Consider the following 18061-nt stretch of genomic DNA (forward strand, 5'->3'; position numbering starts at 1 on the left):
AATAAAAAAGGAATATGATAATTTATTTAGGGGTAGATGAAGGAGTAAATGGAGTTACATATTCTAAAGTGCAGCCCATAGTGCCTGTCAGTGTAAGAATGCACAAAATGATTACTCTTATTTTTACGATTCAATTGGAGATCCAATCATGCCCTGAGACAAACTTGCCCTGAGACAAATTTGCCCTGAGACACATTGACAGTTGGCATGGCAAGCCCCTAGTTACAGGGGCAACCTCTGTTTGTTCAGTTCAGAAGTGCCTTTAAATCCCAGGATTTCGCTTTCCAAGTCTCATGGAAGAAGGAAGGAATTAATAGGAGATGGGGGCAGGGAGAGAAGGAACCTGTAGGAATTGGTTTTCTGACCCACAGATGGTGCCCAGAGCAGAGGGCCATGTCCATTTAATTCCTTTCGTTCAGTGCTTAGCCCAGAACAGTTGTCCAAAAGGCAGTGTTTTTTGTTTTTTTGTTTTTGGTTTGCTTTTGTTTTTTCATGGAAAGGAGAGAAAAAGGAGGCTCTGAGAGGTGAGGACATGTAGGGACTCCTGTCTAGGGAGGGGGACTAACACCCTCGGGCATGCGTCACAGTCAAGTCTGGGGGCACCCACATTATGGCTAGACCAGGGTTTCTCAACTGTGTCACTACTGACATTCTGGGTCAGATAATTCTTTGTGATAGGGCTGTCCTGAGCATGCTTAGTAGTAACCCAGGCCTCTGCCTACTAGTGCCAGTAGCCCCTCTCATCCTCTGTCACAGTGGTGACAATCAAAACCATCTCTAGAAACAAAACAAAACAAAACAAAACAAAACAAACCATCTCTAGGCATTGCCAAATGTCCTGGGGCAAGTGGGGGAGGGGTGGACAAAACCTCCCTTGAATGAGAACAACCAGTCAAGAGTCTACTACACAATACCTACTCAGACAATTTTAGCAGCTACCATTTATTGAGCATTTACAAGTAGTATCTCCAATCCCCATGCTCATATTACTAGGAAGGCTTTTAAAGTATAATTTAAAGTTGAAGAAACTGAGGCTCAGACAGTTAAAAGTAACTTGCCCCAAATTGAACAGCTGGTAGATCTGAGCTTCGGACTGAGGTTGGTCTAACTCCAAAGCTCATATAGTTTCTGCTGCAACACTCCCTCTCTCTAGACAATTAAGAATGCTTTTTTCTTTCAATCAGGGAAATTCTTCTCAAGTCAGCTCAAGTCCGAAAATATCTATTGAAAAGCCACGAGAAGCTGCAAGAGAAATCTTCACTGTTGCTTCTCTCAAGGAGGTTTCAATATCAATGTCATCGGGAAGGTCAGTATCTTACACAACACTGTTAGTTACAGAGTAACATGAGGCAGTCTGAGTTTGGGCCAAAATGAACATTTCTAGAGGTAGATTTTTGTGAACTGAATGCCTTTTGTGTACGTCTGCTTCACGTGTCCTTTCACTGGTAATCCTGATAATGAAAAAAAGGAAGGAGGAAGGAAGCCTTGAAATTCATGGCATCGACCAGCCGCACATCCTAACAAATCTTAATTATTTTGCCTTGGGTTGGGCTGTGGGTTGTTTCCAGCCAAGCACTCAGCTATCTTCTTTCTGGCTCTCTGCATGAACTCCACATTGCCCCTTTCCCTTCGTATGGCGGTGTACTCGTAAGCCTTGAGCTTGCTGTAGTAATCGGAGAATTTGTTGTAGAGGATGGAAATGGGCATCCCGTTGAGGATGATCCCGAAAGCAATGCAGAGGAAGGCAAAAAGCCGGCCCAGGTGAGTCTCTGGGTACATGTCTCCATAGCCCACCGTGGAGATGCTCACCTGTGAGGGAAGGAAAGTAGAGTGGAATTGTCAGCATCGAGAGCGAGGAGAAGAAAGGGAGAGAACCAGGCAGGGAGAGGTGTCTTCCGTCCCGCTGAAGGTGCACGTGGTTGTATAACAGCTCCTCACACGGAGTCAGCTTTAGGAGGTACTGGAAAGGTGGCCTGCAAGACCTGGGGCATGGAAAGAAGATAAGCTTTGGAGCTGAAAGGCTTGGGTTTAAACCCTATCGCTTATCAATTTTCTTACAATACAGGGGAGTTATATCTACTTTAAAGGGTTGTTGTGAAGGGCACAGAAGAATAATGTGTGTGACGTTCCTGGTGTAGAATAGGCTCAATAAATGTAGATCTTTGCCTTCCTTCAGCTGGGGCCAAATTTAGGACTGAGTCCCTGGATTTGCCTACATGATACACGTACGGGAAAGAGCTTGGGCTTAGAACCAGTCAGACCTGGTTCAAGTCCTGACTCTGACCCTTGCCAGCTGAGTGACCTTGGGCAAAACATTCAGAGTCTCTAAGCCTTGGTTCCTGCATCTAAAACAGGAGGATAATAACTAACTCTCAGGATTCTTGTGAAGACTAAATAAGAAAATGATTACAAAGCACTTCACACACACTTTGTCAGGCACGCAAAAAGCATTAAGCAACCTCCTCTGTGGTCCTTCTCTCATCCTTAAAATAGAGACAATTGTAATAGTTCTCAGAGTTGTTATGCAGTTCAAATGAAATATTTTATAGGAAGGTGCTTTAATTGCAAATGTCTGGAGAAACACACTCATTATTTTGTGAAGGGATTTTTGTAAGACGTCACCGACCAAAAATATGTTCACCCTGCATGAAAGTCTTCCCATCACACTTGTCACACTGCTTCAAATTCCACTAATTAGAGATTTATTTAGGTTAACAAGCTTCTGTTTTAAAATGCAGATACCCACGGGACTAGTTATCAGCCGATGTAGCCGGAGAAAACCCAGAAAAATCTCTCGGAACCTGTTTTTTATGCCTCATGTCCTGAGACTCCCTTTGGTCCCCAGACTCTTGGCAAAATTACTAGAAGCCTTTTAGGCAGGGCTGTTGATTACAGTTGAAAAAATTGTGCATCGCACAACTCCAGAGGGCAACATTGGCTTCATCGATTTGTGTCGTCGCACAATCTTCCAGCATATGCTTTTATAAAATATACAGTCACCCTGTTGATCTGTACAAAGACAGCCTTTAACTTAGAAATATAAACATTTTTGTTTCGATGATGTAAGGATTAATTTGAACTTAGAGTAAGTATGATTGATTAGTTAGAATGAAATGGAGAAGTGGGCCAGCTGGGCAAACCTGGTGGAGCAGATAAGAACCAGAGCTCCATCCAGCCCTTAAAAAGGGGAAGGTTGCACCTCTCCTCTTGGGGTGGGTGGCACACTACCTCTCACTACTCCGTCTCCGGGGAGAGAACTGTTGAGGGCTGGGCTGCCTTTCTCATAGTGGAAAAACACAAGACAGCATCTAACACAGGCAGGAGGGTGTCGACTAAGTTAAGGAAGCAGGTGTGGCACTAGGCCACGTGGGTCTGAATCTGCTTCCCAGCTGTGGGATTTGGGCAAGTCGCCTAAATTCTCTCTGCCTCAGTTTTTACTTTTGAAATGTAGAGAGAATAATAGTGCTCACCTCATAGGACTGTTACAGGAATTGAAGGAGCCACACAGGGTGTGTGAGGGATAATGTTAGTTCTTGTGCTTGTTAGACCAGCGGGCTGTGGAAAGAAGCTCTTCCCTGGCTCCTGCGAATGCTGTGTGAGGGAGATTGGGGGGGACACTCTGTCTCCAGTAGAGAATCTGCTTTTCCCACATTCTCGACCACAGGGCCATGAGAGGCAGTGATAAAATAAGATTGTGGGCTAATCTTAAAAAAAAAAAAAAAAAGCTTGCTGTGTGTGTGTGTGTGTGTGTGTGTGTGTGTGTATTTCTTGTCACTGGCCACACTGAAAGTAAAAGAACCCGAGTCAGATCTCTGTCCAGGTGTGTGAACAGCTTTCATTTGTCACTAACCCTGTCACTCGCACCTCTGTGTGAATGTTTAGTCAGTTGACTTTCCCTGGAGGAGGCCTAAAGGGAGTCTGGATATAAGAGCGAGTGACAGGAAGGGGTAGTTTCAGAACAGGAAGCATCCATGAAAGGCCAAAGCAGAGGCTTTGGTGTAAACCAGCCCCTCAAGGGTCCAGGATTGGGGGGAGGGTTGGAGATAGGAGGATACAGAGGAAGGAAAGGAATTGAGACAAAGTACCTAATTTAAACTTCTGCTCAGTCCCCACACTGGCTTTGCTTCTCTCCCAACCCCAATTTCTTTTTTTGGCTGAACTTTGAGCAAAAAGTCAAAAGCAAAGAGAATTGGCTGAAGGAAGATTAAATATTTGATGTGCATAATATGGTCTAAATATTTTTGTATGTCTTGGATCTCTATTTTTAGAGAAAAGATCTCTTCTGCTATGAGTCTCTGTATGACTGATTCTGAAGAATTTGTTCAAAATGCATAGCTAATTTATGCACTGTCTGTTTGACTCAACCGGTGATCTGCTTCTTGCTTCTTGGCCCCAGAGGAACTCTGGATTCCTTGGCCTTTGGAAATGTTTTCTCCATGTTCCACAGGCCAAACCATTTCTCCCTGAATGAGCATGAAAAATGGAAGGTCCCAGAAGGACCAAAGTGACCTCCCAGAGTGAGTTCTCACATTAGCAGGAGTGGGGTTTGGAAATGTGACTGAAATTTCTGCAATCCATCTTAATATCCTGAAAAAACTGACTGGCCCAGCCACTCTGTAAACTAGAAACTTACCATTCCGTTGAAAATGTACACATTTTCCCTAGCCATTGGACCCCGAAAGCCAGAATGTAACCTTTCCCTAGCAGTTCACCCACTAATCAGCAAATCCTGACCAACTAAATGTTACAAGGAGAACAAGTATCCAGTTTTTCTCTGAAACTTTAGAATAACTATACTTGAATTTCTCCTTCAGCAAGGCATGTTTGTTTCCTTCATAATGACCTGTGCACAGATTACATTTTAGCACCCAGTAATCCCTGCATCTGGGAATTATGATCTCAGGGAATAAAACTGATTTTTCAAAAGAATTAACACCTCTTCTTAGTTTTCCCAAAGAATTCGAGGTGGTAACGACTAACGTTTTCTGGTTAAAATTATGACATACTTCAGTGCATATTGTCCTTTAAAGGATTTAGCTTCAAAGGCTCTACTTAGCTTACCCATGCTGCTGCTGCTACAAATATTTTAGGAATTCCTCTCTGGGATTATAATCTGCACAGAGGATTCAGTGGCATGACCTTGAAACAAGTGTTCTTATCCCCCTTGAGGGTTAACTCTAGGTGCCGTCTTCAACTCAAGGGTCTTGACTATTTAAAAATATTGAATCCACCTTCAAAAAAGTAAAGATTTAGCCCCACTACAAAGAAGTATTAATAAATGGACATGTCACAGGCACTGAAGATAATTCCTCAGTGGAATTCAAAAAATGCTTTGATCAGTGGAAGCACTGTTAGAATGAGGTCATGGGTAATCACCTTGAAAAGAACAACCGGCCTCATCCGTATATGAAAGTTCTGACATGTACATAAATTGTACAATAAGGGGGAGGTGTGCAGAAGCTAAGGCAAGTTTGGGATCTATTCCTAGAAAGGTACACAATAGTGACAATGCCCTCCACATCCTCAGCTTACTTGCTACTTCTCCCTGCCCTCTACAATTCTATCATGTCCCACTCAAGTTACATTGGCCAACAGGAAGAGTTTAGAGAGACAAAAGGGGGAGACAAAAGACTCCCAAAATCAGGAGTCTGCCAGATCAAAAGTTATAAAAGTGCCTAAGAGCCTTTGCCCCCCTTTATGGCTCCTGTGCTATTTCTGAAGAAGCTAGGAGAACTTTAATGCCTTCTGTGCCAGACATTTACTCATTATCTCTCAGCCCTAAGCCCGATACCCTTCTGTGCTCTTTTCTGTAATTCAGCGGCTGGGAGGATGCAAACTACATTTCTCAGATTTCCTTGCCTGCTGTCTTCTGGTTAGGCTCTGCCAATGAGAGACACGGTTGGGAGACTAGAAGATGGAATGAGGAAGTTAGGGTCTCTCTTCCTGCTTCTGGTTTCTGTCATCATCCTTCAACCACAGCAGAAAGCTATGGCTCAGGCATCTTTCAGCACACCCAGCACCAGCCTCGTGATGCCATCTTAGGGGTCCGGCAACAGCTACACAGTGGTTCCTTCTCTGTACACCTAGGTTCCAGTAACTCTACCTTCTCCCATTTGTCTCCCCAGTTCTGGGGCCAACACTATTTCCTACAGTTACCAATCTTTGGGTTATCTCACTTTCTCCTTTTTGCTCTTCCAGCCTATGTTTCTATCTCCCTGTATCAAATTCCTTCTGTTTAAAATATCTCACGTTTTGTTTTCTGTTATCCCAATTCACCTTCCAAAGGGGTCTTCTCAAAGCAAGCAAGCAATCAATAAAAATAAAATAAATCTCAGTGATCTTCTAAGTGCCACCTATTTGCAAGGAAAAGGTAGCATACTTGAGGAAAACAAAGATAGAAACAAGGTCTCTGGGCTACAACTATCTGATGCTTCAGCTAGAGATAGTTTTCATTAATTTTTGAAGGAATGAGTTCATGACATAGTTTCCTATTTAGTTTCTACAGCTTTAACTTGCTCTGGAAAGCTCAGAAGGAAATGGTCTGTTGAACAGCCCAATTGTCCTTTTCTCCTTAAAAACATAGCCACAACAGAGGCCAAAGCTTACGGCTTCATCATAGAGCTAATTGTTCTTGTTGAGCTATGCCGAGCATTTCCCACACCCAGGCAACCCGGAGAGTCCTAACACGGCTGGAGCTGCTCCAGGCATGGGCCTGTTTATTTGGACACTCAGAAACTCTCCCAAGATAGAACAGCTGACCCTTTTGTGCATCTTACAGCCTCTCTCTTTTCCCCAGGAGAGAAGGAATCACTTCTGTTTTCTTTTCCCAAAAATGAATCTGGAAGCAAAGGTTATTGCTTCCACGTGATAAAGGCTATCAACTAGTCAGATATGGTAGCTTCTATTTACTGAGGATAGAGTACAGGCTAGCGTTTTTACATATGTTTCCTATTACATTAGTGCTTACAAATAACCTCCATTTGACAGATGAGTAGGATGGGTCTATCTTATATCCTAATGCATGAGCATTTGCAGACATGAGTGTCCATGAGGGATTTGTTCTGCAGCTGTAGGAGAATTCACAATAATGAAAATGACTGTGTTTCTCTTAAAACCCCGAGTTGATTTACAGAGGAAGGTTGCAGGATCCTTGGCATAGATAGAGGCGAGATTATTAAAAACAAGTCAGATTTTGGGGTTGTCTGAGAGTACTAAAAACACATGGAGGGAGGGATTAGAGAACCTGTCCCTAATGTGGGTGAATATACCACAAGGGCTACAGCACTAGCATGGGGCAAGAAAATATCAATCCTGTTTTTCTTTACCTCTTTACATTTTCAATGTGTGAGTGTATGTTTTCTGATACACATAATATATTTGAGCAGTAATATCTTAATGCAGTAGAATGATTGTATTACTGGACCCAATTCTTTGTATCTTCCTGTATCCAAGCTCTTTGCCATATAACTTTGCAGTGCTTTCCTACAGTAAGTGGGCTAACCTGCTTTTCCCTTTGACTCTGAGTTTGGCCTTGTGACTCGCTCTGGCCAATGAGTTGAGCAAGTGCCATGAACAGAAGCTTATCAGTGCTTGCATGATTGGGCTTGCACTCTCTCTCTCTTGCCCTTTGCCACGGCCATGGATACATGCCTGCTGGATGATGAAAGACCTAGTCTCCTTCTTCATCCAGCTGTCAGCCAGCTGACCATCAGACTGTGATGAGAGCAGCTAACACCAGTCCAAGGTTCTTCTAACCTTGTACTTGAAACCAGTCTGAGTTGCTGACTTGCAAACTCACAAGGCAAATAGATGCTTGACATTTCAAGCCACTGAATTTTGGGGTGGTTTGTGATGCATTGTTATTATAGCAATAAATAGCTTCTAACTTATGATTAACTAAACATATATTTATCATAGGTGTGTGCTCAGACTTTTTAAAATTATGAGACATATGATAAATAAAATGCTTGGAGACTATTGGATCAGAGTTACTTTTAGAATTCTACTTCTCAGATTCTCATGTCTGCTTGGTCACGTCTATTTAGATGACTTCCTTCTCATCATTCAAGATTTAATTCAATGTCATCTTCTCCAAGAAGGCTTCTCTGACTATTCCACTAGTCCATCAAAGGAAGATTCTGCCACCCAGATCACTCTCTATCCTATTATCCTATATAAGACACACTCATATCTGAAATGATTTATTATCTTTCTCCATTAGGATGTAAACTCCATGAGGGAAAAAATTTCACCTTTTTTTTTTCCCCTTATTACTCGGTATCCCTAGTATTTAGAATACTCCTTGGCACACTAAGTGCTCAAAAAAAATCTTGCTCACCTCCAGTGCTGAACACCCCATGCCAAACAACTAGCAAGACAGGAACACAACCCCACCCATTAGCAGAGAGGCTGCCTAAAATCATACTAAGTTCACAGACACCCCAAAACACACCACTGGACACGGCCCTGCCCACCAGAAAGACAAGACCCAGCCTCATCCACCAGAACACAGGCACCAGTTCCCTCCACTAGGAAGCATACACAACCCATTGAACCAACCGTAGCCAGTGGGGGCAGACACCAAAAACAATGGGAACTACAAAACCTGCAGCCTGCAAAAAGGAGACTCCAAACACAGTAAGTTAAGCAAAATAAGAAGACAGAAAAACACACAGATGAAGGAGCAAGATAAAAACCCACCAGACCTAACAAATGAAGAGGAAATACGCAGTCTACCTGAAAAAGAATTCAGAGTAATGGTAGTAAAGATGATCCAAATCTTGGAAATAGAATGGAGAAAAAACAAGAAATGTTTAACAAGGACCTAGAAGAACTAAAGAGAAAATAAGCAATGATGAACAACACAATAAATGAAATTAAAAATTCTCTAGAAGGAATCAATAGCAGAATAACTGAGGCAGAAAAATGGATAAGTGACCTGGAAGATAAAATAGTGGAAATAATTACCACAGAGCAGAATAAAGAAAAAAGGATGAAAAGAATTGAGGACATTCTCAGAGACCTCTGGGACAAAAACAAATGCACCAACATTTGAATTATAGGGGTCCCAGAAGAAGAAGACAAAAAGAAAGGGACTGAAAAAATATTTGAAGAGATTATGGTTGAAAACTTCCCTAATATGGGAAAGGAAATAGTCAACCAAGTCCAGGAAGTGCAGGAGTCCCATACAGGATAAATCCAAGGAGAAACATGCCAAGACACATATTAATCAAACTATCAAAAATTAAATAAAAAAAATATTAAAAGCAGCAAGGGAAAAGCAACAAGTAACATACAAGGGAATCCCCAGAAGGTTAACAGCTGATCTTTCAGCAGAAACTCTGAAAACCAGAAGGGAGTGGCAGGATATATTTAAAGTGATGAAAGGGAAAAACCTAAAACCAAGATTACCCAGTGAGGACCTCATTCAGATTCGACAGAGAAATTGAAACCTTTACAGACAAGCAAAAGCTAAGAGAATTCAGCACCACCAAACCAGCCTTACAACAGATGCTAAAGAAACTTTTATAGGCAGGAAACACAAGAGAAGGAAAAGACCTACAAAAACAAACCCAAAACAATTAAGAAAATGGTAATAAGAACATACATATTGATAATTACCTTAAATGTAAATGGATTAAATGCTCCAACCAAAAGACATAGACTGGCTGAATGCATACAAAAAGAAGACCTGTATATATGTCTACAAGAGACCCACTTGAGACCTAGGGACACATACAGACTGAAAATGAGGGGATGGAAAAAGATATTCCATGCAAATGGAAATCAAAAGAAAGCTGGAGTAGCAATTCTCATATTAGGCAAAATAGACTTTAAAACAAAGACTATTACAAGAGACAAAGAAGGACACTACAGAATATCAAGGGATCAATCCAAGAAGAAGATATAACAATTGTAAATATTTATGCACCCAACATAGGAGTACCTCAATACATAAGGGAAATGCTAACAGCCATAAAAGGGGAAATCGACAGTAACACGACTTGAACACCCCACTTTCACCAAGGGACATCATCCAAAATGAAAATAAATAAGGAAACACAAGCTTTAAATGATACATTAAACAATATGGACTTAATTAATGTTTATAGGACATTCCATCCAAAAACAACAGAATACATTTTCTTCTTAAGTGCTCATGGAACATTCTCCAAGATAGATCATATCTTGTGTCACAAATCAAGCCTTGGTAAATTTAAGAAAATTGAAATCATATCAAGTATCTTTTCTGACCACAACACTATGAGACTAGATATCAATTACAGGAAAAAACTGTAAAAAATACAAACATATGGAGGCTAAACAGTACGCTGCTAAATAACGAAGTGATCACTGAAGAAATCAAAGAGAAAATAAAAAAATACCTAGAAGCAAATGACAATGAAAACACGATGACCCAAAACCTACGGGATGCAGCAAAACCAGTTCTAAGAGGGAAGTTTATAGCAATACGATCCTACCTCAAGAAAAAAGAATCTCAAATAAACAACCTAACCTTACACCTAAAGCAATTAGAGAAAGAAGAACAAATAAAACCCCGAAGTTAGCAGAAGGAAAGAAATCATAAAGATCAGATCAGAAATAAATGAAAAAGAAATGAAGGAAATGATAGCAAAGGTCAATAAAATTAACACTGGTTCTTTGAGAAGATAAACAAAATTGATAAACCATTAGCCAGACTCATCAAGAAAAAAAGGGAGAAGACTCTAATCAACAGAATTAGAAAATGAAAAAGGAGAAGTAACAACTGACACTGCAGAAATACAAAAGATCATGAGAGATTACTACAAGCAACTATATGCCAATGAAATGGACAACCTGGAAAAAAAGGACAAATTCTTAGAAAAGCACAACCTTCTGAGACTGAACCAGGAAGAAATAGAAAATATAAACAGACCAATCACAAGCACTGAAATTGAAACTGTGATTAGAAATCTTCCAACAAAAAAAAGTCCAGGACCAGATGGCTTCACAGGTGAATTCTATCAAACATTTAGAGAAGAGCTAACACCTACCCTTCTCAAACTCTTCCAAAATATAGCAGAGGGAGGAACACTCCCAAATTCATTCTATGAGGCTACCAAAACCAGACAAAGATGTCACAAAGAAAGAAAACTACTGGCCAATATCACTGATGAACATAGATGCAAAGATCCTCAACAAAATACCAGCAAACAGAATCCAACAGCACATTAAAAGGACCATACACCATGATCAAGTGAGGTTTATCCCAGGAATGCAAAGGTTCTTCAGTATAGGCAGATCAATCAATGTGATACACCATATTAACAAACTGAAGAATAAAAATCATATGATCATCTCAATAGATGCAGAGAAAGCTTTTGACAAAATTCAACACACATTTATGATAAAAATTCTCCAGAAAGTAGGCATAGAGGGAACCTACCTCAACATAATAAAGGCCATATATGACAAACCCACAGCCAACATCATTCTCAATGGTGAAAACTGAAAGCATTTCCTCTAAGATCAGGAACAAGACAAGGTTGCCCACTGTCACCCACGATTATTCAACATAGTTTGGGAACTTTTAGCCACAGCAATCAGAGAAGAAGAAATAAAAGGAATCCAAATCAAAAAAGAAGAAGTAAAACTGTCACTGTTTGCAGATGACATGATACTATACATAGAGAATCCTAAAGATGCTACCAGAAAACTACTAGAGCTAATCAATGAATTTGGTAAAGTAGCAGGATACAAAATTAATGCACAGAAATCTCTGGCATTCCTGTACACTAATGATGAAAAATCTGAAAGAGAAATTAAGGAAACACTCTCATTTACCAATGCAACAAAAAGAATAAAATACCTAGGAATATACCTACCTAAGGAGACAAAAGACCTGTATGCAGAAAACTGTAAGACACTGATGAAAGAAATTAAAGATGATACAAACAGGTGGAGAGATATACCATGTTCTTGGATTGGAAGAATCAACATTGTGAAAATGACTATACTACCCAAAGCAATCTACAGATTCAATGCAATCCCTATCAAACTACCAAAGGCATTTTTCACAGAAGTAGAACAAAAAATTTTACAATTTGTATGGAAACACAAAAGACCCTGGAGAGCCAAGTAATCTTGAGAAAGAAAAACGGAGCTGGAGGAATTAGGCTCCCTGACTTCAGACTATAGTATAAAGCTAAAGTAATCAAGACAGTATGGTACTGGCACAAAAACAGAAATATAGATCAATGGAACAGGATAGAAAGCCCAGAGATAAACCCATGCACATATGGTCACCTTATCTTTGATAAAGGAGGCAAGAGTATACAATGGAGAAAAGATAGCCTCTTCAGTAAGTGGTGCTGGGAAAACTGGACAGCTACATGCAAAAGGATGAAATTAGAACACTCCCTAACACCATACACAAAAGTAAACTCAAAATGGATTAAACACCTAAATGTAAGGCCAGACACTATAAAACTCTTAGAGGAAAACATAGGAAGAACACTCTATGACATAAATCACAGCAAGATCCTTTTTGACCCACCTCCTAGAGAAATGGAAGTAAAAACAAAAATAAACAAAGGGGACCTAATGAAACTTAAAAGCTTTTTTACAGCAAAGGAAACTATAAAACAGATGAAAAGACAGCCCTCAGAATGGGAGAAAATATTTGCCAATGAAGCAACTGATAAAGGACTAATCTCCAAAATATACAAGCAGCTCATGCAGCTCAATTTCAAAAAAAAAAAATCCCATCCAAAAATGGGCAGAAGACCTAAATAGACATTTCTCCAAAGAAGATATACAGATTGCCAACAAACACATGAAAGGATGCTCAACATCACTGATCATTAGAGAAATGCAAATCAAAACTACAATGAGGTATCACCTCACACCCGTCAGAATGGCCATCATCAAAAAATCTACAAACAATAGATGCTGGAGAGGGTGTAGAGAAAAGGGAACCCCCTTGCACTGTTGGTGGGAATGTAAATTGATACAGCCACTATGGAGAACAGTATGGAGGTTCCTTAAAAAAGTAAAAGTAGAACTACTATATGACCCAGCAAACCCACTACTGGGCATATACCCTGAGAAAACCATAATTCAAAAAGAGTCATGTACCACAATGTCCATTGCAGTTCTATTTACAATAGCCAGGACATGGAAGCAACCTAAGTGTCCACTGACAGATGAATGGGTAAAGAAGATGTGGCACATATATACAATGGAATATTACTCAGCCATAAAAAGAAATTAATTGAGTTATTTGTAGTGAGGTGGATGGACCTAGAGTCTGTCATACATAGTGAAGTAAGTCAGGAAAAGAAAAACAAATACCGTATGCTAACACACATATATGGAGTCTTAAAAAAATGGTTCTGAAGAACCTAGGGGCAAGACAGGTATAAAGATGCAGACGTAGAGAATGGACTTGAGGACACGGAGGGGTGGAAGGGTAAGTTGGGAGGAAGTGAGAGAGTGGCATGGACATATGTACACTACCAAACATGAAATAGATAGCTAGTGGGAAGAAGCCGCATAGCACAGGGAGATCAGCTAGGTGCTTTGTGTCCACCTAGAGGGGTGGGATAGGGAGGGTGGGGAGGAGAGGCAAGAGGGAAGGGATATGGGGATATATGTATACGTATAGTTGATTCACTTTGTTATACAGCAGAAACTAACACAACATTGTAAAGCAATTATACTCCAATAAAGATGTTAAAAAAAAATCTTGCTCAATGAATGAAGAAGATGGATTTTTGTGAAGAATTGGTCCTAATATTTTGCATCTTTTTACTTGGCATCTTCTTTTCTCTTTGCTATATTGAAAATAAGGGCCCTTACTACACAATATACAATGTCATAAGAAGTATATAGAAGAATTGGGTTAATAGTATATTGGTCCTGGGGAATAGAGCAGTCCTCAAATGTTCAAGGGGAGTTGCTCCTATTGTTTTCATAGGTTAGTTTAGAAACGAACACAAGCTATCAGTCTTTAATCCATAATGATTTTTAATAGTATGTATAATTCTCAGAGAATAAAATGGATAAAGGTCATTGGTAAAGGTTAAGGTTGGTAAATGGTAGGTTGACGTGTAAATTTTGGCCTGTGAAAATAGTGCCTGATAGAGCTAATAGCTACAAAAGAAAATTCACATTGGTAAAAGCAATAATTAGTAAAATTTGTTATGGATAGAAATTGAATGGTGATTCAAGTTTTATTGTAAAGTCTATAGAAAACAGTGACCTTGAGTAAGATAATTTTTGTTAATATTAAGAAGCGGATAATTTGAAAATTTAAATGTTATTAAACAATAAACACATCAAGAAATTAAAGGGGATCACTAGGCATTCACTTCAGGAATTTTTTTAAAAAGAAAAATCCATTATTAGGAATAGAATTCTTATCAAAAATTTTATATTAATATACAAAAGGTAGAAAACGTTTTGTGTATTCAAAATATAGTATCCAAGAGTTCACTAGGTGTAGCTTACATACACTAGCCTTCTAAGATATTTGGACGAATGGAAACTTGGCTCTCTAAAACTTGGTATTATATCATCAGCCTGTGGATTTTCTCTTTTCCCTCCTTGCGTTACTCACCTCCAAAGTAAATGTCCTTTGCTGGGGACAAATCATCTTTCATCAGCCCCGTCTGTACACATGATTTATCTACTATGGGGATGACCTTTTGTCATTTGGAATATGATCAGAGGAGCGGCATTTGGCCAGCTCGTTTGGAAGAGCCTAACATCATCCCATCACTGAAGAAAGCTCACAAATCTTGTTGTACATATGAGAGCTCTGCTTTCCAGGGAAGCAAGACTCACTGAGTTGTAGAGCTCTACACCCTCCCCTTTTGAGATGAAGAAACTGAGGACAGGGAGTTAGGGAGTGAGGTTTCACAGTTAATCATGTAGGATCACAGTTAATTATTAGCTGATCTGGGACTGGAATCTAAATCTAAATCTTCCATTCCACTATACTACACTATTAGTAGGAGCCCTGGGTAGGTTCATATCAGAACTCCAGACTGTGGGTTCTAACATATCCAATGTTAGTGTTGAAAATATCCACTTTCTAATATAGGGAAAACTGGTTATATTTGCTTAATGTCTTTAAAGGCATTACAAACAAGCTATTTAAAGAAAATAAGGAAAGCATACACCCAGTTCTTTCCTATGCACATATATCAGCGTGTTCATTGATCTTAGAAGACCCACTCGGCATTTCCAGGGATTCAGGGATTTTCCAAGGATTTAGTCTAGCATATCAGAAACACAGATATTTGAGTAAATGGCATAAATCATTATAAAAGGCAAACACCAAAGAATATGACAAAAATAACTAATATACTAAGTGCAAATTAAGCAAGGCATGCAGAAAAACTAAAGCTTGAAAGAGGCAGTGCTGGGCTGTGGAAAGGGCATGCATTTTGCAACTGGACAGGCTTGGGTTCCAGTCCTCACGTTACTACCTTTAGCTGTGAGTCTAAACTGTTATTATAACTCAAATTATCTGCACCTCAATGCCTCTAGCTGTAAAATGGGGCAATAATGCCATGTCCTGAAAGAATTTTTGTGGCATTGGAGCAAGTTTCAGTGTTAGCTGCTCAGATTTAGCTAGAACCAGTGGGATTTCAGTGAGGGCTGACGCTCTTCAGCCAAGTCTCATTTCCTCCCCTGCATACATGGACGGCTTCCTTCAAAACTTGAAGGAAAATTTTCCTCTTAAAAAAATAGTGATCCTAACCACCACACATGGTTGTGATGCCGAAATAAGATACACTTTATAAACCACTTAGGACAATAGGTGTTCAGTAAGGGACAAATAACAAGAATGACGCAGATGAATCTTCCCACGAACGTGAACAATGACTGTTCCTTAAAATCAGCCTCTCAGGGGTATTAAGACTAAATCTAGATTTGGAGATAACTAGGACCACACCAAATTTCTTGGACTATGTCTTTCTTACTGGACTATGTCTTTCCAACCCTTTAGCACCCACCCATTTTTTTTGTTTTGTTTTGTTTTTTCTGTTTTGTTGTTTTTATCTTTTGTTGAAGCTGGGGAGGGACATCGAAGGAATGGAGAAAGCAATGGCCGTTAAACAAGGCAGGGCAAAGATGAGGGAACAAAGCAAGGCAGGTGGCATGACCCGGGAAGGGGAGGAGCAGCGTCTGTCGGGCTGGGGAAGTGGGTGGGAAAGCCCACGGGCCGTGGGGCTCACCGCGGCCCACCACCAGGCGTGGGGGATGCTGGTGAAGTTGGTTCCACGCACGTCGTGCTCCACGGAGTAGACGGCCGCAGAGAAGGTGAAGATGCCCATGGTGATGAAGAGCAGCAGGCAGCCCACCTGCTGGTAGCACTGGCGCAGCGTGAAGCCGAAGGCGCGCAGGCCGGTGGAGTGGCGCGCCAGCTTGAGGATGCGGAAGATGCGCAGGAGGCGCATGACGCGCAGCACCTGGCCCACGCGGTCCATGGTCTCGAGTTCATGCTCGTGCGGCGAGCCCTTGCAGCGCACCTGGTCCTCGCTCGTGAAGCACTCGAGCAGCAGCTGCAGGTAGAGTGGCAGGATGGCCACCAGGTCCACCAGGTTGAGGGCGCTCCGCGCGAAGCGCCGCAGGTCGGGCGTGGAGGCCAGGCGCAGCAGGAACTCCAGCGTGAAGAAAGCCATGCATAGCATCTCCACGTGCTCCAGAAAGGGCCGCAGGTTGCCACCGCCTGCACCCTGCTCCGCCTGCTGCTGCATCTCCTCCACCGTGTTGAGCACCAGCGCCACGACGGAGATGAGCACGAAGAGGCTGGAGGCCACCCCGATGGCCTTGGCGGCCACCGACGAGAAGGGCTTCTCCATGAGGTTCCAGAGGCGGCGCCGCTGCGGCCCATAGAAGCGCATGTCTCGGAAGAGCTCCTCGGCCTCCTCGGCCTGTGCCTGGGCGCGCAGCTCACGCTGGATCTTGAGCTGCTCGCTCAGCTCGTCGCGCCTCTCCTCGAAGCAGATGAGGCAGCAGCGCGGCGTGTACTTGAGCCGTACGCCCCAGTAGCCCAGTTCCTCCAGGAAGCAGCGCGGGCACAGCTCGTCGCGCACCAGCAGCACCCCGGATGCGTAGAAGTTGTAGATGAGCTGGAAGATCTCCGGGTCGCGGTCGAAGAAGTATTCGTCCGTCTGCGCCTCATAATCGTCGCACAGGCGCAGCTGGCGGCTGCGGCTGGTGGAGGTGGCCAGGCGGCCCAGGCGCGTCTTGGGGTAGCTGGCCAGCTCGGCGTACTCCAGGTGGTAACTGTGGCCGCCCACGTTCACTTTCAGAGTGGACGACACCACCGGAGCGTCGGTGCCGCCTTCGTCTTGGTCGGTGGTGGCCTCTCCTGGCTGCTGGTCCTCCTCTGCCGGGTCGTCTGTCCACTGCTGCTCCTCCTCGGTATCTGTGTCCTCCTCGATGTAGTAGCTACAGTTGCCCTCGGTCCACGGTGGGACGCTGGCCTGGGAACCCGGGAGGGCCCCCAAGGAGCAGATGCTCCTGCGTTGTTGGCTGCCCACTGCCTGGGAGGCGTCTTCACTCTCCGTAGTGTGCCAGGACCTGTAGCCCCAAGACCGCCTCCTCTCATTCTGTTTCAGCATGGCTGGAGGAAGTGGACCCTTGCTTTTCCCTCCTGGTTGTGGTAAGGTCCCCAGCCTGCTCACTGCCACTGGTAGATGGATCACGTGCTCTGCACTGTTGTAGAGAGACCGGCCCGGACCACAGACCTGGGGTCCACAGCATCGCCCTCAGAGCTGTCCCTCCTCGGGCCCTGGGCAGCCCAGCCCAGCCCAGCCCAGCCCAGCCTGCCGGATCTGAACGCCTAGGCAGACGGCTGTTGACTGCTCTAATCTTGCTGATAGGGAAGAAGCAAGTGTTAGGGGGGATTTAGAGCCTCTTAGTCAGTTTCCTCCCCCTCTCCCTCCACTCTGTGACCTAGAGGATGATTATGTGGTCTTAAATCTGTAGATAATCAGAAGGTGGCAGAGATGATTGCTAATATAAACGTTGGCCAACCCTGCCCTTAGGAAGTGCTCAGTGT

General features: G+C 42.4%; 1 protein-coding gene across 1 annotated transcript; it reads right to left on the reverse strand.

Moving 5' to 3' along the window:
* Positions 1-1527: 1527 nt before the first annotated feature.
* On the reverse strand, positions 1528-17621 carry KCNV2 (potassium voltage-gated channel modifier subfamily V member 2; the record flags this gene model as incomplete). The annotated part of the gene is made up of 2 exons (XM_082618773.1): positions 1528-1809; positions 16230-17621. The coding sequence occupies 2 exons, from the start codon at positions 17619-17621 to the stop codon at positions 1528-1530; spliced, it is 1674 nt and encodes a 557-aa protein (XP_082474899.1).
* Between the last annotated feature and the right edge of the window lie 440 nt (positions 17622-18061).

The sequence above is a fragment of the Mesoplodon mirus genome (genome assembly GCF_964341445.2).
Source record: "Mesoplodon mirus genome assembly, chromosome: 1".
Classification (NCBI taxonomy): domain Eukaryota; kingdom Metazoa; phylum Chordata; class Mammalia; order Artiodactyla; family Ziphiidae; genus Mesoplodon; species Mesoplodon mirus.